Genomic DNA, 25,979 nt, shown 5'->3' on the forward strand with positions numbered 1-25,979 from the left:
AGCAAATATTTAATTTACCAAAGACTAATAAAATTAATTAGTTTAATTTTTGCATAGAAATTAATTTTAATTAGTAATATTTTTTCTATATATATATATATATATATATATATATGTATAATTTGTAAATATTTAACGGCTATACATTGATGTTTGATATAGATAAAAATCAATAAAATTCATCTAACAAAGTGGGTGACATGAGTTGTTTTCACCTTGTCCCATTATCATTCCAATTTCCAAGATAAGAACATATCTTTTATTTTTTAGTTTTAGGCCCTGCTAGTTTCCCAAGAAAGAAAGACAAAGAAACTACCATATATCAACGATAAAAAAGATGGAAAGATGCACTTGTTCGTTGTCGGAGAAAATGTAGAGGAAAGTGTTGTAAAAATGGTGGGTCTCATGCGATTTCTTTTCTCTCCAAAACCGAGCAGAAAAGCAGTGGAAGGGCATGTGAAAATTGTTTTTCTAAAATTAACCTTAGCCTTGTGGGACACGTTGGAGATCGGATAAGATGGATTATGCTTTCGTTCTAAGTACTATGGGAATCAAGTATATCGATCGAATATGCAGGTAACAAATACAAGATTATAATTATGCCCCCCAAAGTAAATAAAATTGAATGTGCTAGTAACCAAAATCACTCATATTTTTGTATAATTTTTTAAACTTGTTAACTCGATGATAAACTCAAAAGAGTCTATTGAGTTTACTTATAGTTTATAAAAAAAGAATTTGTTTACCTTAGAATCAACTCACCAAAAATAAACGGACTCCTGAACTCGTAAGAGTTAACGAGATAATTCCAGAATTCGATAACTATGCATATTCGATTCTATCTCTCCCATAATTAAATACATGTTTAACATATGCAATTTTTTTACGGGCATAACTAATCATGCCTGTTAAATTTTTAAAAAATTAAAACAATATTAAAATCAAAATCAGATGGAATATATGTTAAAACAAAATCAAATATTATTTAATACAAGCCCACGCGGATAAATTGGAATTATACAAATTATTTTTTTTAATTTATTTTATTATTCATTATATCACTTTCTTGCATCTCATTTTACATTTTTTTTTCATCTTTATCAAATAATTATACTTTTCATTTCCTTTTTTTGTTTTTCATTTATTTTCCTTCCTCGCACCTTCTTTTCTTTTTTATCACAAACGAACACAACCTTAAAGAAATGTCACATGTTTAAATCATGCCACACAAATATTCATTTTTTTTATTTTAAATTCGTTATTTTATTCCAATTTTCGAAGCAGTGTGTTTTACCACACATCATTTAGGCTTTTTTTTTTATAAAAAAATGCGATTTTTTTAAAATCACCAAATGAGAGCAGCTTTTGAAAAGAAAAACTCAATCATGAATAAGTCATGTTTCATGAATAAATTACCAAATGGGATTTTTTTAAAAATTACCAAATAATAACTATATCCATTCAGTAATTTTGAAAAAAAAATTACCCTAGTTTGATAAAAAAAAATCCATCATTTATGCGAGCATCGATCCTTTTCAATTTTGTATCAGGATTCAAGGTGTTGGGGATGGGGGTAAGAATAACCAATTACTAAAACTTCAGACGCTGATTAATGATTATAGGTATATGCAGTTTGACGCCACAATGAGTCGGAATTATGTTTTTGTTCAGCTTTTTGATACAGCTTTTGTTTGGTTTTTACATGCGAATTTGGTACCCAAGGTGGGACCCAGTTTAATGATATTTTATCTATTGGCTGATATAAAAAAATCCAGTTTGACGAGACGAATTTGATTCGACCCCACCAGAAAAAATATCAAAAATAAAATGAAAATAAAATCAGTGCTAGATTCACTGATTAGATTTAATTTATATTAATTCAATTGAGTCAAGTTGAGTATTTCATTTAACAACATCATATCCTATTTTTGTCCATTCTTTATAGATTTAGGCACGATCCGACCCTAATGTGACCATTCCTATGAGGCAATCTTCTAATCCTGTATCATGGAAGGATCACTTGTCGATAATGTGGGTTGGTATCTATATATTATTTGTTAGCCACCAAAAACAGCAACACTACCCTACTTCTGCGATCTACCATTAAATTTACAAACAAAAGCTAATGACAATAAAATATTTTTTAACAAATATTAATTATTAATTTTTATTAGTAGAAGAGATTTAAACTCATATTTTTTCCTTTTTTCCCCTTCAATCTAACAACTAACAACTAATACTTATTAATAAAAAAATTAAGATAACCTTATAATTCCTAAAATATTTTTTTTCATTGATTATGATAGCCAAATGAGAAATACAATATATAACCTAATATTTGTCAATAACAACCATACAAATGTCCTCATCTACTTTAGGACGCTGATGGACTGTTATTTTTTAAAAATAAAAATCAAAACAAACAAAAAAAGTAACATTTTCAACTTAAGATTATTCAGAAACTATTTTTTTTCTTGTACTGTTGGACCATTTGATTTTAACAGCAGGACCCTGCAGGCTGCAATTGCCATTAAACTGCATAGAATCCTGATCCGATTTTAAATAGACTATTGGGATTTTCATTTTGTAACACGCAAACTTCTTCTACACTCAATATTTTTTCAATTATTTTAAAATTATTTTTCTAATAAACATATGAATTATGAATATGATTCATACCGATTACAAATATGTATTTCTTAATTTTTTTAAAATATTAAAAAAAATAATATTTTTAAATAAATTTAGCTATAGTTTTTTTATAATATTACATTAAGTAGATTTTTCTTTTTAATCTTATTATAATTAATTTTGTTCTAATAATATTTTTTAAAAATAGATAAATTTTTAATAAAAATCATAGATTTAATATAAATTTATATATGTTAAAAAAATAATTATTATATCAAAATTAATTGTTATAAAATTTATCATGAAAATTATATATGTATTAAATATATATTAAAAATTTTAATGTTATATATAAAAATATTAATTATTTTATAACATAATTTATCAATTACTTCAATTAATTAGAATATTATACTAATGAGGTGAAACTCGCAGTTTGAGTCTTACGTCACGGCAGGTGGAGAAGAAGTTTGCATAGGAAGAAAATCCCTCCGTTAGTTGGTTTTCGTTACACATCATTGGCCCATTAGGACACTAATTAATGGGTTGATAAAAAAGAATTAGGTCACTGATAGTCCAAAATAACACATTTCAAAATGTAATTTTACGTTTCATAATGGACATTCAAGAATGAAAAAAAAATGCAGGAGGCAATATCCAAATGAGAGAGATGCTTTGTTTTTATGTAAGTATCATTTAAAAGTGATTTTTTTTATCATTTTATAGTAAGAACTATAAAAATTCTAAACATGTTATTGATACTAAATATTTACCAACTTTATTGATGATTAATTTTTATAAAAAATTTAATTGATCATTTTATTGGAATCTCCCTCTTCATCTAAAAAGGAATTAATCTTTAATTGCTAGCTTATAAATACTGGGAAAAAAATAATCCCAACTGCCATCTACTTAAGCTAGCTACTAAACAGTTGAACAATGACAAAATAAGAGAAATATTATATAAATTATTGTATGTATATCATATCTTATAAAGTAATGACTGAGCTCCATTAGTTGTGACTTTGTTTGTACATGGCATCTAACAATAAACAATGAAGGTGAGGTCACATTTAGGGATTTAGTTTCTATAAAACGAAAAGTAGATTATAAAGAATAAAGTACAATTAGAATTATTGATTAAAAATTAATGGTTAAAATTGTAATTAAAAACATATATAACAAACCATAAAATGACAAAATTGGTTAAAAATTGTGATTTTAATTATTTATTCAAAGGTTTAGAAAAGATAAACATAAAAAAGTAAAATTTAAAAGGTTGATATATATGAAAAATCAAGAAACATATACATGAAATTAATAAAAAGTTAAAAAAAACTTAAACAAAATAATTAAATTGAATAATAATAATAATTATTATTATTATTTGAGAATTTAGTGAAAGAACTTAACTCTATTATATATAATAAGGTAGCAGGTCTCCTTATGCACCTTTACCACCTGAATTAATTGATGTAAAATTGTTTCTTGTTTAATCAGTGATATGCTGAATTTTTTTTTACAGTTTTTAAATTTTCCTTGCTTAGCTTTAACTTTTTTTTAATATTTTTTTTCATTAATAATCAAATGATTTAATGAAACCAATCTGAGACGTCATAGATATTGATTACTTCGTGCAATAAATTTCATTTCTAAACGAGAATAATTAATTAATTGCAAAGGCAAATTAAGACTTAACTGGCACTTATTTCCATTCATAATCATATATATATATATATATACATACAAAGATTTGTATCATGACTGAATTAATTGATGTGCAGTCTCCATTACTCTCTGGTGTCTGATCGATTTGCTCCATCCATACATTCATTACAGATTGTTTAGTATACGTAAAACAAATAATAAATTTTACAATCAATTTTAAGAAGAAAAAAAAGAAGAGAAAAACAACCCAAACCGAATATTCACTCACATGCCAGTCTTCACGCACACAATGGCAGAAACCTCGACTTCCAAACGCCAGCAGCTATATACAATATAATACAGACTGAGGTTTCCCTAGTATATTTTATTTGAAAAGCAAACAGTGATTTTGACGACCATGCTAAATCATATTATATCTCCCAAATAAATTGAAAAGCTCGTAATAGCTGAACTTCACGAGAAACTATTAGGTAGTTAACTGAGATCATTACGTATGTATTTATGATTTGAACTAACCTTTGCATGACACATATTTAAGTTTTTTTTTTTTTTTTTTTTTGTAGTTTACGAGGAAGAGGAGGAGCTGACAATACTAAATTATGTGTCAGAGATTAGTTGAAACCACGATAATTTTGAACTATCTGATAATTTCTCTAACACAATTAATTATTAGCCATAGTTGTGATGGCCACCATGATCATGATAACTCGCAGCAGCAACATCTGCAGCTTCTTGAATCTCAATGACTTGATAGGAAGTGGTTACGGTTGGTGGTGGTTGTTGATCAACTGGGGCATATTGATGTGTAGGTGGAGGTTGAGGAGGATCCTGGTCATCGCAAGGCTCGGGTTCGGGTTCGGGTTCGGGTTCGGGTTCGGGTTGAGGCTTGGGTTTGGGCCTTGCGAGGAAGAAAACAGCAAGGAGGAGAAAAGCGACCAAGAAGCCCCCTAGAGAAACGGAAACCGCTATAACAGCTTTGTTGTTGTACTCATACTTAATAATAATATAAGGAGGAGGAGCGGGATTATAAGTTGTGTTTGGAGGAGGAGCGGGATTATAAGTTGTGTTTGGAGGGCATGAGCAGTTATACTTATATGGAATTGGTGGAAGTGGTTGGCTCATGTTACAGTTTGGAGGTGGTGGTGGTGGTGGTGGTGGAGGGAGTTTTGGCTTGGTCATGTTGCAATCTGGTGGTGGTGGTGGTGGAGAATAGTATGGATAATGTGTTGGAGGTGGAGGGGGTGGTGAAGAGTATGAAGGACTCATTGTAAAGCTAGCTTTGATGAATATATGAGATATCAAAATGCGCTATCGGCTCTTGAATAATTAGTTCTGAGGGTTTAAAGTGTGCGGGGGTACCCTCTATTTAAAGTGTGTGTTTTGCAACCTCATGTCTCTACACTATTTTTACACGTCATGATTAGATAATATCGTCTTAAATTTAAGATTTCGTTTAATTTTATATACTCTGTATATATATATATATATATATTAAAGTATCATTAAACATGTGAACTAATTATTATGAATTTATTTTAACTTAGGTAGAAGACTCGAAAAAAAAAAGAAAACAATTAATTTAATCGGAACTGACTTGAAAAGGAATACCTATAAATTCAAGAAAGAGTATTTACACACTTCAAAAAATATATTTTATTTCTCTTTTCTTAATATATTTCTCTATTTTTTAGTATCTATTAGGATGATATGTGTATCCATCATTTTCCTTCATGTAAACAAGCAACAAGTTGTAGTTAGAACTGTGATAAAATTCCATGCTTATGCCAATGCCACGGTGTCATTAGTTTGACTTATTCAAATCATTCTCTGACAAATTAAAGCATCTGACATCAAACGGTTTTATTTAATTAGCAAGGTCGAGCTCGTGTCCTGAGCTGCTGATCACTTAAGGTGGTTTGTATGTTTGAACTTGAGAGTACTCTTCTCAACCATGAGCACCAATGCTCGAAAGAAAGAAAGAAAAAAGCTCTTATATCAAAACTTTGCCGTGGCTGCTTCTATTTCTCCTAAACTAGAAATTATTAGGTGATACCATTATTTGATCATTTATGATTTCGACTAATAATTGTCTACCATCAAAGATATACTCATTAACTACCTAATAATAATTAATTGTATTATTCTTTAATTTAAAAGATTTTAATCAATCTAAAATATTGAATTATTATCTACGTGTTGTGATTATAAATTGGGATCATAAATGACATGTTTAGACCCCCTATTAATTTCTCCTTCTAAACCTGTGTCTCCTCCTCAGTTACCATTCTTTCTCTCCCCCTGTTATGCACCTTTGCTTTGTCTCCCCTCTCCTCTTCCACCCCCTTCTCTCCCGTTCTTTCTTTTTTACCTTTGTTACTTTCTCTCCCTCTTTTCTACAGTTAATATTTTTCCTCTACCTCTGTCTCCCCCTCTCCCTTTCTCTTCCTTCCACCCCCACACTTTTTTTAATCAAAAGATATAGGTTGATGCTTCTATTAATAATATAAAAAATTATCAACATTTGTTTTTCTTATTAAATAATATTTTCATAGCCACAGTTTATGTTGGGATTAGAATACTATACTTAATATTTGATTTTAGTATTTATTAATCATAAAAAAAATAAATCAATTAATCATTTAATTTTTATTTACAAAAAATCTATTTTCCTAACTATTTTTGAATATTTATCATTTATAAATTGACTAATGTTTATTTTTTATAAAAAAAATATTAAATTTCAATTTTGAAATAAACATTCAAAAATAAAATTTTACATTATTTGGTGGAAATTGAATTACTTTATACAAACAAAAAAAATTAAAATAAAAAAAACTTGAATTGGTTAGTCCAAATATAAAGCATCTTGAATATAAAAAAAATATAATTAAAGCAATTAAATTGCCATAAATTTTTAATTCCTTAGAATTTTTAAATCTTCTATATAAACACAATCTAAAGCTCTTTTTGTTTATGTTGATCAAGAGTATATCAATGAAATATACTAATTAGTATATATAACATTTAGCGTGTTCATATATATGGTTTTGATTATTCAATTTTGGAGGAAAACTTAATTTCTTTTAAAATATTCTTTCAATAAACTATTTAATCATAAACTAGTTATTTTTAACTACTAAATGAGTTAATAAAATTAATCCACATGACACTGATTCAAATAAAATAGAGACTCAGATATTTTAAGATTTTATATTCAAATCTTTTGATAAAAAAATATGATTAAAAGAGTAAATTAAGGTAATCAGATTTTTAACAAAAATTAATCATTCGTAAAATTAATAAATACTTCCTATCATTAACAACATGATAATAAAAAAACAAAAATTAAGTGTAAATAATTATACAAATTGCAATCAGCTAGATAGGACGCTCAGAAAATAGCATTTTTAGTTTATGCCATATGCCATGTAGCCTTTTCGTAATTTTTCCATTGACATTAAACATCTTTAATGCCCATCAAACCGATGAAGTTTTGTTTGAGGCAGACGTGGACGTGGACGTGGACAGAGCTTCATGAGCTAGCTAGATGATATTTGTGTCTGTTATCTGTTATCTGTTACAATGTCAAACAACTATTTGTGCAGTGGTCAAATAGTATTCAAGATTTTCTAGCTAAACTAGCCAAGTGTGATAGTTATTCGTTTTATATACCTTTTACTTCCGATTCCAACTCACCAATAGTGATGTACGTTGGGCATTCAGAAACGCCATATAGATTAGTGGTGGGGTGTATTTTAAGATTTTAATATTCTGTTAAGTTTTTTTGTGCTGGTGGACAAGTAGACATAATCAATCTGAAAGCACAAATAAGCAAGTTTCATATTGTTTTAAGCCAACTTGAGGGAGCACAATCTAGTAAACCGCTAATTTTCATTTAATTGCAGTCGATCAAATAAATTCAAAGTAAAAGATGAGTTGAGTTTCGTGTAAGCGGGAAATGAGACTAGAATATTAAATAGAAAATATTTTGAAGACTTGCCACTGCAGCCAACTTGGTTTGCTTTCATACTGTTAATAACGTTCGCCAATATATGCACATTATTAATTTTTTTATAGGGAATTAATTAGTTATTAGTTAGAATTTAACTAATATCATCTCTACTTGTATAAAAATCAATCTTATATATACCAACACATTTTAAGACGTGTTCAATAGGTATATATCGTTAGCCTAAAAAATATATATTGGAAACTAATAAAAAAGTATTCTTAACATGATTTTCAAGCAATTATTATATAAAAGTCAATAAATTTATTTTATGATTTTTTTATTAGATAAAAATGTGAAAAGAATAAAAAAAAATTACACTGTTTATGCATATATTATTTCTTTCAAATATGTTTATTTCTATTTATCATACAATGAAAAAAGAAATAATAATAAAGAATAAATAATGAGGCAGTATATTAGTAAATATGAAGATAATTTATTTTAATAATCATTACATATCTTGAATTGTTTTTTATTGATATAATTTTTATTAATAAAAGTTAAATTATTACATTCACATTACAAATCTATATCAGTAGTATGATACACTACGCTAACAAATAATTTTGTTTAGATAGAAAATTTTATATTACGAATATATAAAATATTAATGTATTGCATCATATTATTAGTATAGATTTATAATTTATATGTTAACTATTTAATTTTTTTGGGGAAAATATTATATTAGTGAAAATAATTATAAAATTTTTCTTTTCAATTAGTACATAATGTATATAATTTTTATAATCAATACTAACGGACAAAACTATGTTAGTTATAGATAGGGGTTTCGTAATTCCTACTAACATTCATTAAAAATATATAAATATAATCATTAACACGACTTGGTAGTGCTGAATATGAAATGCGTGGTGTAGGTGTTATGCTTATATATACCACTTTCGAATAATTTTTTATAGTACATAAAATACATTATCACGGGTTACTAATTTCTCTATATAAATCTCGGGCATGCTTATATATGAATTGAATGTCATAATATTATTTTAAAAAAAGTCATATGACCGTTAACAAAAAAAATCATGTGATTTCTTAAAAAAAAATATATCATTTATTATATGGACTGAAGTGACATATTTTTATCCTAATTACGAGTTAATAACGTTTATATTTTATTAACTTTTAATATTGTATAAATAAATAGAATTAATAATGAAGATTCCATGCATTTAAATTTTCAATTTTAGATAACGTTGGCTTGAAAAAATTTCAAATTCATGGAAAGTATATTTCGACTTTAGGTATTTGGATTTCCTATTCATCCAAAATTACAGTTTTAATTTGACAACCATGACAAAGATGTTGCATGAACATGCGCGTAATTAATTAGTATATTAGACAGAATTCAATTTGAATATAACTTAGTTTACAATAAGTATAGTTAATCAGACCGGTTTACAAATAATATAAGTAGTTAGGCTTTTTAGCATACTTGCAACTGCTTAACTGCAAGAGTGCGTGCTACTACTCTCTCATTGTAGTTTATAAATTCGTCTAATTCTTATTTCTATATCATATTTTATTTTATTAATTCAATATATACTATGGAAGTCCTTTGTTCTACTTTGAATTGTATGATGTTTTTCCCTATGGAATTTACTTGCATTTAATCCCAAATTTCTAGCATTATTGACTAGAAATGATACGAATGAAGGGTATTTATGTTTATAGCAATAGGGGTGAAGACAGTTAGTGATTTTAGACGCGGGAGAAACAGAGAGAACGAAGAACACAGCCTAAGAGTGCATCAAGCTCATTCACATTTCAAAGCATAAATAAAACCAAGATTGGAAGATTAAAGAACACAAAGAAAGTGGAAAACACCAAGGATTAAAGGTTTGAGAAGAAGATGCAGTATGAAAATCCTAAGAATCTAATTGACATAGGTTACTTTAGGCTAATGTGCACAAAAGTTGCATAGTGCAGTAACACTAGGCAAACACATGAAATCTACAAGTCCTCTATTGGCAAGCCCACGATTGTATTCTAATGCAAGGGTGAGAAGTGTGAAATCTAGGAGACTAGGAGGTTTCTTCCATGGTGGCTTTCTCAAAGAAACATGACATACTTGATGATATAAAAGGTCCTTGAAAACGTGCAAAAGCTTACTGCCATGAACAATCACTATGATGCTGTGTATAGGATCCTTACTTAATGTTTGCATTCAAGAAGGAAAAACAAACTGCGCCAAATGGGTAATCAAAGAAAGTAAAAAGCTACATTTATTTCAAATTGAAGTTAATTTTTTGGGATGTTCAGCTCAACATGTGTTCATGCCATCACATCTGATAAATACAAGGGTCTTTGCCACAACTTTCCAATCCATCACATACCTTCCAGCTTGTAGGGGTTCACAAAGATGTTGCCTAACCATGTGTAGCCTGTATAGGTAGTAAGGCTTGTTACTTGTCCGTTGAATGTTGCAGCTACTAAATTGCATGCTTTCCTATTACTACATTTAGCTCTTTTTCATTGTAGTTTAGTTCTTTCATTTTATAAATACTTAGAAGTTTCTACTTGGAACTTTTTTTTTCCCTAATATGATAATGGTAAAATATTACTTTTTTCAGAAAAAATAATGACAAATCTTTGTTGAAGTGGAAGCGCATATGAAATGAGTATTTTTCTTTTTACATAATTTATTTCATATTAAGTGTTGATTATAATTCAAATCTTAGACTACTTAATTAAGAGATATAAATTACTACTATTTGTGTGATCATAATTATTTTTTTTTATATCATACCTTATTCATTCAATATAAAATTGCACACTTTAATAGAAATTCCTACTTGCATTACTCCCAAAATTCCAACAAGCCAAACATTAAATATTTTATGTTGAAAATTTTATCCCATTAAATAACTATTTTCTTTACTATTTTTTCTAATACTAGTGTTCTGTTGCTTCCTTCTTCTTTTTTTTCTTAAGAAAAGTGTTCTGTTACCTTAGTCTCAAATATGTTCAATTTCAATATTTTTGTATAAATCAGATTTAATTAAGATGAAAATATAATAATTTCTACTATCGGATTTAATTTAGTTAAGTAGAATGCGTGATTATTATATATAGATATTATTATCGTGTTCTATTCCTACTTATCCAAATAAAATAAGAATCTCTACCAAAGTGATGCTTGTTTTCTCATAAGATTTCTCTATCAATCCCGCCGCAAATATCTGCTAAAAACAATTCGATTTTAGTATTTTGAAAAGTAATTTCCAGCCCATGTGGTGTGGTTCCCGGCACATAAGCAGATGGACCGTACGTGACGCACTAAAGCACCCCTCACTGTCAACAAAAGGGGGACCTGATTTTACTTTTACTTTTCTCCCTCAAAATATATTATAGCATTGCATTATTCTCCACTAATCCAAGCAGAGCATCCTCTGATACAGTCAACGCTACCACAACAACACGGATCCAACACTCACTCTCTCTTACAACCATCTTGTTCCGAATCGAAGAAGCTATGCCACATCCCCGCCCTCTCCATCTACACCCGCCTCGCCGTGTTCTCCATCACCGTCGTCACCCACTCCTTCGCCGGCCACCTCCATCTCCTGCACCCTCCTCATCTCCATCACCTTCGGTTTCTTGGAAGTAACCCACCCCATCCAAAACACTTTCCACTTACCACCACCTTTCTTTCACTATTTCCCACTATTTTATTCGCAAATGTTAATCGTTAGTTTGGTAGTTTTTGTTAAAGAGATTATTCCTCTTTTTTTAGTTGGGTATGGTTAGTGCGCTTGAGACACTATGCGGCCAGGCCTACTGCGCAGGACATCACCGCATGTTGGGCGTTTACTTGCAACGCTCGCGGGTTGTTCCTGTCTTCCATTCTGATGTTGCCGGTGTTCATTTTTGTCACGCCCGTGTTGAAGTTAATAGGGAAACCTATTGCGGTGGCGGAACAGGCGGGTTTAGTGGCGCTTTGGTTGATCCGTTTCACCTGAGCTCCCCGTTCCAGTTCACTTTGCAGCGGTTTCTTCAGTGCCAGTTGAAGACTGACATCATTGCTTGGGTTTCAAGGTGACTCTTGTAAAATTTGTAAGATTTTTTTATATTAATAATTATAGGAAATAAACATGATATTGAAATCTATGTTTCATAAATAATAAATAATTTATAAACAATATGTATATTTTTTTATAATTAGACTTCTCTCACTTGCACAAAGAGACTTTATTTTACATTAGTAAATATTAATTCTCTTTATAACTATTACTTTCATTAGTTGCTTTTAAAAATTTCTGTTATTTAATCTAATTACAATTTAATTTTTAATTATTATTTACTTATTTATTAATTCTTACTTTAGTCACATATCTTTCATATCATATTTTAATTCTAACACTATTCATGTTATAGTGAGTTAGGTTTTTGTTTAAAGGATAAGAAATGGGATTGTTGGCACTGCTCTTTCTATTGGTTTCTCGTGGTGGCTCTCTGTTTTGGGAATGCTCGGGTATCCACTCTTTGGTGGGTGCCCTCGCTCGTGGACTGGTTTTTCTGCTGAAGCTTTTATTGGTCTTTGGGAATTCTTTAAACCGTCTTTGGCTTCTGGGGTCATGCTTGCGTTAGTCTTCTTTCTACCACTGTAGTATTGTTTGGATAAACCTGTCCGGGAGTACTAAGAAATTTGTGTTATTTAACTTTTTCAAAAGCTGAGCTGAATACCTTCTATTTTCTTTTCTGAATGTTGATTAAGAAATTAGGGTAAAATGGACCTTGCTTAGGACAACAGTTGGATAAAGTTCTAAGTAGTTTCTTATCTTGAAGTCTTTGAAAGATATTTTTTTTAATTACAAATATTAATTATTAGTTCGTTAATTTTCTAATAAAAAAAATTTAAACATGTAAGCTTTGTATCTTTTCTTCTCTGTCAATCATTAGATTAATCTTATAACTTCTCCCATTGAAAGTTAAGTGAGTTGTCATCATAATATTGACAATATTTGATGTAATATTATGGGAGTGGCTGTTGGATCCGGATGGCAAGCACATGTAGCATACATAAATATAGGATGCTACTACCTTATCGGGCTCCCCTCGGAATTATCATGGGCTGGGTCTTCAAAAGTGATGTAACTGTAAGTATAATCCGCTACTTAATTATCACATCTAAACACTGATTTTGGGTTTGAATAATTCTTAAGTGGTGTGCTGACATGGGAATGATATGCATGGCAGGGAATCTTGGGCGGGCATGATCTTCGGTGGCACAGCAATCCAAACGCTGATACTGATTATAGTAACGATACGATGTGATTGGGAAAAGGAGGTATAGTTTTACTGTTACATAAATAATCCGTAGCTTATTCCAATTCCTTATCAGCATCACTTGGCATATTCCAATTCCAATTCCTTATCCGTAGCTTAAGATCTCCCCATAATAAGTTATTCATATCAATAGCGTAAATATGCATGTTCTAATATTTTTGTTTAAATTGCATTTTTTAGGGGAGAAAGCTTGCTTTCGTGTAAATAAGTGGTCAAAAAATCCAACTCCAACGGCCAACTGAAAACCTACAATTAACATTAATTGATTTAGCCGATGGAGTTTGCTATTCGCCAATCTGAGGTCTGTGAGTTAATGATGGAGTTTTGGCGTTGTATGCGTATAGTATATTGTTCTTTCAATATAGTTGTTGTATTCAAAATTAAAGGCCCGGTTATTCTTTAGGATAGCTATGTCTGTCAATATGTTTTACATTCGCAGTTGAACTTTTGAGATCCCCGCTCACCGACAACCCAGTTCTAATTCCAACCTATGCTTTTACTTCATATTCTTTAGTAAGGTTGATTAAATATATTAATCATATTTTAGCACACAAAAAAAGTTAAACTAATATTTTTTTTTTTTTTTACTTTTTTTTTTATTTTTTTCACTTTTTTTTAATTACTCATTTGGTTTTGAATTAGTTTTTATAGTTTTAAAATGATTTGTTAGTTTCTCTATTTTATATTTTAATTCTTTTTTTGTTCTTTTAGTTTGAAATTGGTTTTTTTAGTCATTATCAATTATATTTTAATTTCTTTTTAGTCTATGTAATTTGAAATTGATCTTTTTAGTCCTTATATTTTATATTTTAATTTCTTTTTAATCCTTATCATATTATCAATTACAATTAACTATAATAAAAAATAATTGATAATTTATAACTAATTTGTAACTAATTATTTTTATATTTTTTTAGTAAAGACTGAAAAATAATTAAAATATAAATTATAGAGATTAAAAAGATCATTTTCAAACTATTAGGACGAAAAGAAAATTAAAATATAAACTATAAGAATTAAAAAGATCATTTTTAAATTTAAGAATTAAAAGGGAATTAAAATATAAACTATAGAGAATATAAAAATCACTTTCAAAACTATGAAAATTAAAAGGTAATAATAATGTTAAAATTATATAGAGTAAATAAGTAATTTAAAGCTTACTTTTTTTTTTATTAATGCAAGATTGTGGAAAGTGATGAAGCTCGTGATTTACCCCGTCATCATTAATTTCTTTCATTCATTGTTTCTAATTTTTATTGCTGGCTAACAACTAGCTGGAAAAGGTTCCCTTGTTATTTAGCAGTCGGATTGTTAAAAAATATAGAAAGAGTTAGTCTAATAAGAGAAGTCGAGTGGTTGAAATTAGTTTTATTTTTTATTTTTCATTGTTGCGTAGATGAAATTAGTTGAGACAAGAAATAAGTTGGATACATAATAATACTATAATAGTAACGGAGTGATCTTGTGCATGTTTTTCGCAACCATTTTTTTAAGAATTTTTATTGCTTAGAAAAATTCTTACAAATAAATGGTATAAGAGGTAAGTGGCCTAAAAAAACCTTTCTTATTTGATATTTTACTTTTAGTTATAATGTTAATATAATTTTACTTCTTTCTTATATTTTTAAGGAAATGGTGCAAATAATGAAAATTTATTTCCATTATGTCATTTTCAAATCAATAAAATAAAATAAAAATACATTTCTGTAATCTATAATTAAAAATAAAAATAAGCTCTTTCGTTATTACATTGGAATGTGGGTATGATACGACAATTGGACCTGCCAGTAATAGTTTCTATCTTATGGACTTGTGTTATCTCTCCTACCAAACCTACCCGGCTACACCTATGGCATTGCTTTGCCCACTCAGCAAATGGCTGATACACCAGTACAACATGCATAATTCTAATTTTACCCTTCTGAAAAGTTAATACGGATTGATAATTTGTAAGTCCAATATGGATTAGGCATGACACTCTAGCCAACTAATAGACTAATTATGTTATAAAATAATTAATATCGTTATATATAATACTAAAATTTCTAATTATATTTCATGCACATTTATATTTAGATAATAAATTTTGTAACAATTAATTTTGATCTAATAATTAATTTATTTACATGTATAAATTGTAAGCAAAAATCAGAGATTTATTAACATAAATCTATTAATGTATTTTTTGATCATATTATAATTAATTTTGATCTAATAATGTATTTTTTTTACATATATAAATTTTAAATAAAAATCATAGATTTCATAAACATTTATATATGTAAACAAATTAATTATTAGATCAAAATTATTTTTCACATAATTTATTATTTAAATTTATATGTGCATTAAATATACATTAGAAATTTTAGTATTATATATAGTGACATTAATTATTTCATAAAATAATTGGTATATTAGTTCAGTTAGTTAGAAAATTATGCTAATAATATGAAAGTTACATATTCGATTCCTGCATTGGTTATTAATTTTAAATTAATTCATATAATATATTTTTGAAAAAAAAAAAAACATATGAGCCACTTACTGATCACCAATTCATATTCAGTAGTATTGGAATTGCATTGTTATGATTGGTGTATCAGCAATTGAGTTAGGTGCATGAAGAAAAACCCCTACTCCTACTATGATGGATGAGCCAGGCTCCAGTTGACTCTGGATAAGCAGATCTAAAAGGCTAAGTTCGGGATTGCAGGAAGCAATTGCCCAAATTCAGACATCATACAGCGTGGACGCCCACGCACTGTTTGACACAGTTCCTCGTAGCACAATAACTTTAGCTAACATGCATATATCCACTATACTACTTATTATAAAAAAAAAATACGGTATACTATTAATAGGCAACACTTTGTTTCGATCGATCAATCAGATCCAGCACTTGTTCAACATCTGGCCCTTTATTGTTAATATAATTCCATTTTTTTGCCTCCACAATCACCATACCTCTGCTATCCAAACTCTTTCTGCACCGACTCTTACGGATTGTTTGGTTGTGAGGAGGGAAGAGAAGTAGAAAAAATAATAGAAATGATTATTTGGTTGAAAAAAATAGATAATAATAGAATATAAAATTTTGAATTAAAATTAGTTAACAAATAATAAAATAATGGAAAGGAAACATTGGAGTTGAGTAAATGATAATTTTAACATTTTTAAAACAGGATATTTACTCCACCAAGCCCTATAAGTCATTTTAACTGGTTTTCAATCATATTTTCTTTTGTTAACTGGTTTTGATCCTACGATTCCATTGAATAGGCACAAGAATAAAACTTTTATCTGCAAATAAAATTTTTCTACAAATTAATCTGATTAGGGTCCTTTTTTTTTATCTGCAAATAAATTTTATCCTTCCCCCTCTCTCTCTCTGTCTCTCACCCCACCATCATCATGTGTTTCCCTTTTACAACTTTTCTTCACCAACATATCACATACCATGCAAATCACAAATCTGAATGCATTCCAATTTTATATTTCAAACCCACAAAAATCTATATTTAAGAAATATAAAATCCACAAAATTCTCACAAAAAGTAACTCATTCATTTCAAATATCAAACCTTTCAAACCAAATTATACAATTTCAGAGCAACTAAAATTGAAATAAAAAATGGTCAGTGATGTTGACAAGGCCAGTAGATCCAGGGACAATGACGGTGGCGGCGAGCATGGAGGAGGGAGTGGAGGGAGATGATGTTTTTCATGGTGTAGATCTGAAAAAATGAAAGAGAAAGCATTCCCTAAAAACCAAAAAAAATGAAGAACGGTGTTGAACAAGTTGGCCACACCCTCCACGCAAACACGTTCACAGGGGCAGCGTGCGGTGGTCGGTTCGACTTTGGATTCGACGGCAACGATGACCGTTGCGACGACGTTCGCAGTCTCACAGAGTTGTTGCGGTTAAACCGCGGGTAACAATTTCTCCTTAATAAAAAAACACCTATTTCTTCCTATAGATATTTTTAGCATTTTAAATGATTAAAACATTCAACAACAGAAATTTGTATTACATTTTTATTATTAGAAATAAAAAATATTTTTAGTTTTATGTGTAAAATTAGTAAATATTTTACGGGAATTATTGTTTAGTTATTTGAAATTATATACTTAAATAATTACAAAAAAGGGGGAAAAAAGCCACCTTTATCAGAGTTCTGGATCCGATCTTGTTTGGGTACATACATATTTACATAAAACTCTGGGAAATTTTCTTGTCCCTAAACAGTAAACAACAACACTGAGTATAAAAAGGTGAGTGACTTGTAAGTATAAGCATGGATTCTGGAAAGCTAAGATCAAATTTATTTAATTAAGATTTTCTCTATTTTTTAGTTGTAGCCAATTGCTTGTTATCTCGCAATGAAATTCAACAATAAGATATGAAATGTTTTGATGGTCATCCCATTAAATTTTGAGAATCATGTAGAATAATTAAGACTTTTTTCTTTGATAAAATTACTACTATAAATTTGAAATGTGAAACAAATGAGTTTTCAAGTTATTTATCAAATCCCGTAAAAAAAAGTTATGTATCAAATATATCTCTCACAATCATGTACAATAAGACAAATCATAAAATGTGTTTGCCAATCATGTCAGGCAAACACAAGTCATCAAATGCATTTATTAAAATAATTTTATTTCAGTTAGCTCACAAGTTTATAACTTTTCTCTTTCACTTTTATCCTTAACGTTTTACTCTACTTTTTTTACTTTATCTATTTCTGAATTGTTGTTATACCATCATCACTTGTATCGTCTCTTTTTAGAATCTTATTTTTATCTTAGATATTGTTCTCTTTATAACATTATTTTTCACTTAACATTGTTTATTTTATTTTTAATGAAATAAACTCTAAACCACGCCTAATACATCCAGAAGGACCAGAAGAGAGGAACATAAAAAGTTCAAAAATCAATCAAAAAAGTCCACTAAATCTCTTCTTTAATTTCTTTTTTTTACAGAAATCTCTTTGTTATCTTGATATACATTATAAGATCTGTTTTTTACACTTTAATCATGCACACGACGGCAAGCATCGAGCCCCACAGCCCCACATCAAAGAAAAATAAAAAAAGTACTGAAAAAGTATAGAGCACCACACCTCCAACTGGAAGGCGCAGACTGCGGATTCCCACAAAATAAACGGGAAAAAAATTAAAAGAATGAGTGTTTTTACTATTTTTATTTTTGACAAATTCTCACTGAAAATGACCGTTGCCGTATTTCACCTTACCGTTGCAAAACTTAACCGGGGGACCGGACTGAGTTGTTGCCCCGGGTCAAGAAACGGGTTCGTGGACCGAGTCAACTCGGCGGCGTTGCCACTCACCACCACCGCGAGCCACTTCCCTTCAATCTCCTTCTTCTTCGCCACACCCTTCCCCTTCGTCTTCTCAACCAATTCCCAAAACCCATTATTCTTTCTTCTATTCACAAACAAAAGCAACAACTTTTCACGACTCTCTTCCAATCTCCCCAAATACCCCACCAACTCGTTCAACTCACCCACATCAAAATCCTCCATTATTCTTTCCCCAAGCTCCTCAACACGCAAAAAAATCTCACCTTGAACGCTCCTATAATTCTCCCCGACCAATCTCACAACCTCGTACACCAACTCGTTCCTCTGAAGGTGCAACGAATCAGGCACGTGGCTTATTTGTTCGACGAAACCCACGAGAACCTCCAACTTATACAACAAATCCGCATTCGACGCGTTCGAAACAACCAAAGTCTTCTTTTTTTCTTGGGATTCACAAGAATCGTTCAAGTAATAACCTAAGATTCTTGAAACGGTTAAGGTCTGTTCCAGTACGGCGGCGTACCAGCGCACCCAAGAACTGAGTTCGAGCGATTCCAAGTCCGAGACGTCTCGGAAGGTGGAGAGGTTAAGAAAATTGTGGCCACCGTAAGAAGGGTAACAAGATAGTTGGTCTTTCAATACGAAGGGTCCCTTTACGACGACGTTGTGGAGAGTGTAGAGGCATTTGAGTGCCACGGTGGCACTGCGCGTGGTGTGGAGGCGGTCCATGAGAGTGTCGATGCACGCGCGCGGATGACGGTGGGAGCCGCCGTGCCCGACCGCGAGGACAGCAGAAATTGTTTCCTCGGAGGGTGGTGCCGCGAGGGCATGCGTGGTGGCGCGGAGCACGTGGACACGGACGGAGGAGAGGTGACGCTTGGTGGATAGCGCTGCGGCGATCACCGAGGCTTTGTCTTTGAGGTTTTGAGCCAGACCTCTTAACCGCTTTTGCTGGGCCATTGCTGAAGTATGTTACGATCCGTGGTGGAGAATTTGGAAGCATATATAAAGGGTTGTGTTTTTGCTCTGACACATACGGTCTAGCTAAAATTATTATTTATTCGTTGTAAAAGAAACCACGTCGTTTTTAAGACTTTATGATAATAATTAGATATTTAGATGTAGGGTAATGACTAATGAGGGAAATGAAATTCAGACCATATATAATAATTTCATTATCTGCTTCCCCGCGTTTTCCTTCTCTTGTTCACGCGGGCAAGGAAACTAATTTCCTTTTCTCTCAACTAGATTGAAAATACTGTTACTTATTAATTATTATGATTGATTATTATGTACATAAAATAGACTTTTTTTTAAAATTTAATTTGACCATTTACAAAACTTAGTCACATTCGCTGGCTGGTATATATATATTGAAGGAGGCTGGTAGATATTTTATTCTTTACTTTTATTGACTTTTATTAATTCAATTGTTATCTGACTCTTTCTTTCTAAACTAGCCCTTCCAATCCGACACATGAAATCTTTTATATTGAATGTAAAATAATATAGTTAGTTAAATTAGAAGTTACATTTATTAGACATAAACAACATGGTAAAAAAATGTATTTTAGGAAGAAGTAAATAAAGAAACTGTAAAAAAATGTTCAATAAATTTTAAGGAAATATATATATGCATTAAATAAAGTGGGAAATATTATACTGAAGAAAACATGTAGACAATAATGAATTACATCAATAATAATTAAATTAAAATATAAAATATATCACTTTTATGTTTTTACAAAAAAGAAACATAGACCGTTAATATAAGGGTATGCAAAAGTATTATAATATTAAGTTGTTGTAGGAAAAAACTACAAATGAGAGAAAAATATTGCATTACAACATATTTAAACTAAATGTGTAAATATATTTATTAGTATTATAATATTAAAAATATTACATGTTTTAAATATTACAACAATCATGTAAGACATTTTCTGAAAGAATATTAAATACATATTTTAAAAGTATTTTCAATCATTTAAATTCATTTGTATTGGAAAATTTAATGCTAAAAATGAAATTCTTTTTTTACAGCTCTAAAAATAGAATAATTTTATTATAAAAACGAAAACTTTTCAATGAGTTATTAAACAATAAATTATAGATTATGAAAAAATATTCTAAGTTGAAAAATACATTAAATAATTGTTTAAATGAAATTCATTTAATTACAATCATAAGGATTTTCAATGACCCGTTAAACTAATATTTATATTAGGAAAGAAAGTTTAAACAGTATTTTATCTTATTTTAAATATTAAAATCATTCATGTTCAAAATCCTTTTTTTTTACAACTGTTCAATATCCTTCTTTAAAGTCATCAATATTATAAATGAATGCATTATCTGAACCGATTGTTTAAAGCATTATTTTATTTTGACTTTATTTAAATTCAAAATTAAAAAAAAAATATTTCCTTCATTTTATTTTTGTTTATGAGGTATTTGTTTTAAAAAAATCATAAATTAATAAATAAGTGCATAATAACAAAAACATAGATTCATGAACTCAAATAACAAATATTAAAATTTAAAACCATTCAAGTTCAATATCCTTCTCTCTCTCTCTCTTTTGTTTTTTTTTTTACAATTGTTCAATATCATTCTTAAAAATCATACATATGATAAATGAATGCGTTATTTAAACATATTTTTAAAACATTATTTCTTTTGACTTTTTCTAAATTCAAAATTAAAACCAAATATTTCTTTCATTTTATTTTTCGTTGATGAGGTATTTGTTTTAAAAAAATCATAAATTAGTAAATAAATTCATAATAACCAAAACATAAATGCATGAATTCAAATAACAAATATTAAAATCATTAATGTTCAATATCTTTCTCCCGATACTTAGTAATGAACAAAAACAATATAATTCCAGTAAAAAAAACAAAAAAATATATAAAAATCAATCAAATATGCATTAAAAACTCATTATCTTTTAAATGTGTTGCTGATGATACGACAAAAAAAATGTATTGGTAATATATATATATATATATATATATATATATATATATATATATATATAAAATAGGACAGATAATAAAAACTAGGAAAGTGTTAAATTATCCCTCCATTCCATTATAATTGTCATGTAAAAAAAAAACATATTTTAGTTTTTTAATGTAACATTAATTTTCCTTTTCAACTTATATCTTTTATAATATTAATGATAGATAACAAAATTTATAAATAAATAAATGATGATATAAAATTAATTTTAGAAAATTATTAATCTTTTTCATTTTTGGAAAATAACCTAAGATGAAAATTATTTTGGGAAGGAAGAAATAACTAGTTTTAATTAATATTACCACAAATTCAAATTTTATTTCAAATATGCCCTTGAGTTTAAAGGTTGAAAATGTCTAATAATAATTAGAGTTAATAATAAATTAAGATTTTAAGTGAAATTTTATCCTAAATTGCTATAGCTTCCAATTACATTTCAGAAAAATATGAAATTTATGGAGGTGCTTCAACTAGCAGTCTATATCAATCTAATATGAAGGATCCTTCTATTTACGCCTCCAGTTTTCAAAATTAAAACCAAATATTTCTTTCATTTTATTTTTTGTTGATGAGATATTTGTTTTAAAAAAATCATAAATTAGTAAATAAATTCATAATAGCCAAAAAGATAAATGCATGAATTCAAATAACAAATATTAAAATCATTAATGTTCAATATCTTTCTCCCGATACTTAGTAATGAACAAAAACAATATAATTCCAGTAAAAAAAACAAAAAAAATATAAAAATCAATCAAATATGCAATAAAAGCTCATTATCTTTTAAATGTGTTGCTGATGATACTACAAAAAAAAAAGTCTTCGTAATTAATATACTTAGTAAATATATATATATAATAGGACAGATAATAAGAACAAGGAAAGTGTTAAATTACTCCCTCCATTCTATTATAATTGTTATGTAAAAAAAATCAAAATAATTATTATTTTAATTTTTTAATGTAAAATTAATTTTCCTTTTCAACTTATATCTTTTATAATATTAGTGATAGACAATAAAATTTATAAATAAATAAATGATGATATAAAATTAATTATAAAAAATTATTAATTTTTTTCATTTATGTAAAATAACCTAGATGAAAATTATTTTGAGAAGGAAGAAATAACTAGTTTTAATTAATATTATCACAAATTCAAATTTTATTTTAAAATGTCCTTGAGTTTAAAGGTTGAAAATAATGATCACATATAATATCAATATTCATGATCCAATGAGTAAATGTCTAATAAATAGAGTTAATAATAAATTAAAAGTTTAAGTGAAATTTTATCCTAAATTGCTATAGCATCCAATTACATTTCAGAAAAATATGGAATTTATGGAGGTGCTTCAACTAGCAGTCTATATCAATCTAATATGAAGGATCCTTCTATTTACGCCTGCAGTTTTCTAAATACACCCCATACCCACTTTCTACCTAACTACCCATTATACCCTTTCCTCGTAAAGATGTACACCCCTTTTGCTTTCCCTCGTCACGAATAAACTCAGTCTCTTCCCCAAAAGCTTCATGATAAGCGCATCCGTCCATGGTTTCCGCAACTCCTCCAGTAGCTGGTCTTCAATATAGCATCGGGGGAGCCACCTATCCCCATCTTCCAACTCGATCCGGAGCAACTTGTTTGCAATCAAATCTGTTCTTGCCATACGCGGAACCGCAACACTACCCTCCATCACCTTGTCTTGAAACGACACCCTCGCTCCTCCGCTACCCTCACCATCTGGTGGTTTAGGTTGCGGCGGAACCCCGTTCAGCGTTGCCTTGCTATTCTCGTTGTTCATTTTTTCTTCTTCTACTATTATACGAAACTCAGTTTGCTCCTTTGTCTAAATTCACATGTTATTAATACTACTTCTGTTACATTGTGGACCAATGCCTCCAAGGCGGAGAACAAATTAAGGATGATGAAAAAAAATGAAAGAATTCAATAGATCAAGCACCCCCACAAAATACTACGCTCCAAAAGTTGTTAAATGCATGGGAAGTGACCTGATTGGGAAGAAAGCAAAAAGATGTAGAAAATTAGGTCGAAGCTAGAATTATGGATCGGCAGTACTCAACACCTCGACCAGAAGCACCAATTAGACCATCAAATCTCATTGACCAATGTTTAGGAAAAAAATGTAGAACTGTATTAATATACGTATAATTAGGGGAGAACACAATATTTATTTTGTTATACATAGAGAGAAAGGGAGATAAATTTATATTGTTACAAGTATACCATTCTTACACGTTTCTATCATTTTTCATTAGATAATTTAAATTATATCCGTAAATTAAAACTCATCATCATTTCTATAAAATTTTGCATTAATTCAAAATTATTTAGTAATTCATTGATTATCAAAATTAACTATATATATATATATATATATATATATATATCAAATTAATAGAGGAGAAGATGAATATTATTAACTCAATTCTATTTGACTTATTTAAAAAGAATAAAAATATAAGTATTAATTTTCCAGAAACAAACTTTACGTTAGAATAGAGAAAATAATTATTTTAATTTGACATTTAAAAAAAATTGTTATCAACAAGAGTATATTCGAGAGTCACAAGAATTATAAAAATATTGTGAGACATTTGTTATGTCATTGTTTGTTTGTTTTTTAAGCAAACAAATTCGTCTCATTTCATTAAGGATATTAGAGAATAAATTTTGAGGAGTATAAATGAAATTATGAGAGCTAACATAGAATATTGATGTCATAGAAAGCTTGTGGGCAACAATATTGGCTTGCCTCTCAACTAAACTCACACAAGTGTTTTGGGATGAATTTAAAAGAACTCTATATCTGGCTAGAATAGCATGGAATTCATCTCAACCTTGCTTTGTTGCTTTAATAGTATCCTGGGTGAGCTTACATGAGTTTGTTTCGAAGATCACGTTTTGAAGTTGGAGCAGCCGTGTAAAAATAAGAGCTTGATGAAATGTAAATGCTTCAACTTCATGTGATTGAGGTGTACCTGGGTAACTCAGATCTTACTCTGAAAAATGAACCATTTTGGTCTCATAAACATAATCTGATGTCAAAGGAAGATTGATTTAGAATACATTTTATGAGTGCCCAATGCAGAGGAGTCTAAGAAGTGGCAGAAGATGAAGCTTGATGGGTTTCTTAAGCATTGGTGTCTCGGACAGATAGCCATTCAACACTGAATTGTAGAGCCAAGTCAACAACTGTACCAAGTTTAGTGTCTACATATCCCAAACCATGTTGTTACGTTTTTGCCAAATTTCCTACAAGATAACGCAAGTTTGTTCATGTCTGTTTGGTGAAGATGTTGAAGGAGATCGAGAAGGCATTTCGTGAATCCTTTTGCAGCATCAGCCTTGGGTCGAATAAGTTGCCAAAGACCAACAACTTGCCAAATCTCTTTTGCTTTTTCGCATGAGAAAAATGCATTGCCACTCATTTTTCATATGATTGGGAACAGAAACTACAGTGCAAAGGACACTAGTCCACATCTTTATATATGAGTCTTTCACATGTAGGTAAGCAAAGCCCTAAAGTTCACCACAAGAAGTGCTTTGTTTTAGGGCGATGTGCAGATTCCATATCAACTTCCAGTTTTCGATTATCTTGAGGTGGTTAGAGTTGACTATTGATTCTATAGCATTATGATAAGCCGATCTCACTGAGTAAACTCCTATTTGTGTGAATTTCCAAGTTTGTTGGTATTCTTTAGTATAATTTAGCACAAAAATGATAAGATTGAGGTAGCATCCATGGTACTAAAAAGAGAGTCAACAAGGTCAGCTTTCTATTTGTGAGTTATAGGATCTATAAGATCCCCAACAAGTGTGAAAATGAAAACCCCCAAAGGAGGAGGGGAGGAGATTAACATGTTGTCTTTTGATTTCAACCATGGTTAGGACCAAATATTTATGGAATTTCCATTACCAATTTTCCAATTCATACCTTCTCTAACTAGAACTCGGAAGCATAGATACTACGT

General features: G+C 29.4%; 2 protein-coding genes and 1 long non-coding RNA gene across 3 annotated transcripts; 1 reads left to right on the plus strand and 2 right to left on the minus strand.

The window, feature by feature from the left end:
- Positions 1-4,968: 4,968 nt before the first annotated feature.
- Positions 4,969-5,565, minus strand: LOC114414276 (leucine-rich repeat extensin-like protein 3). Its single transcript, XM_028378571.1, has one exon. It carries the CDS (start codon positions 5,563-5,565, stop codon positions 4,969-4,971), a length of 597 nt encoding a protein of 198 aa, XP_028234372.1.
- A 6,118-nt stretch (positions 5,566-11,683) lies between these two features.
- On the plus strand, positions 11,684-14,125 carry LOC114415285. Its single transcript, XR_003667346.1, has 3 exons — positions 11,684-13,431; positions 13,532-13,622; positions 13,802-14,125. It is a non-coding gene; the product is annotated as an uncharacterized LOC114415285 (long non-coding RNA).
- Positions 14,126-18,555: 4,430 nt separating this feature from the next.
- Positions 18,556-19,994, minus strand: LOC114415286 (putative clathrin assembly protein At4g40080). The gene has a single exon (XM_028379903.1). It carries the CDS (start codon positions 19,912-19,914, stop codon positions 18,877-18,879), a length of 1,038 nt encoding a protein of 345 aa, XP_028235704.1. The 5' UTR covers positions 19,915-19,994; the 3' UTR covers positions 18,556-18,876.
- Positions 19,995-25,979: the final 5,985 nt, after the last annotated feature.

This window comes from Glycine soja, chromosome 6 (assembly GCF_004193775.1).
Source record: "Glycine soja cultivar W05 chromosome 6, ASM419377v2, whole genome shotgun sequence".
Classification (NCBI taxonomy): domain Eukaryota; kingdom Viridiplantae; phylum Streptophyta; class Magnoliopsida; order Fabales; family Fabaceae; genus Glycine; species Glycine soja.

Bases quoted from the DNA above. Each gene is read 5' to 3' on its own strand.
- LOC114414276 (XM_028378571.1), bottom strand. From the start codon at position 5,565: ATGAGTCCTTCATACTCTTCACCACCCCCTCCACCTCCAACACATTAT.
- LOC114415286 (XM_028379903.1), bottom strand. From the start codon at position 19,914: ATGGCCCAGCAAAAGCGGTTAAGAGGTCTGGCTCAAAACCTCAAAGAC.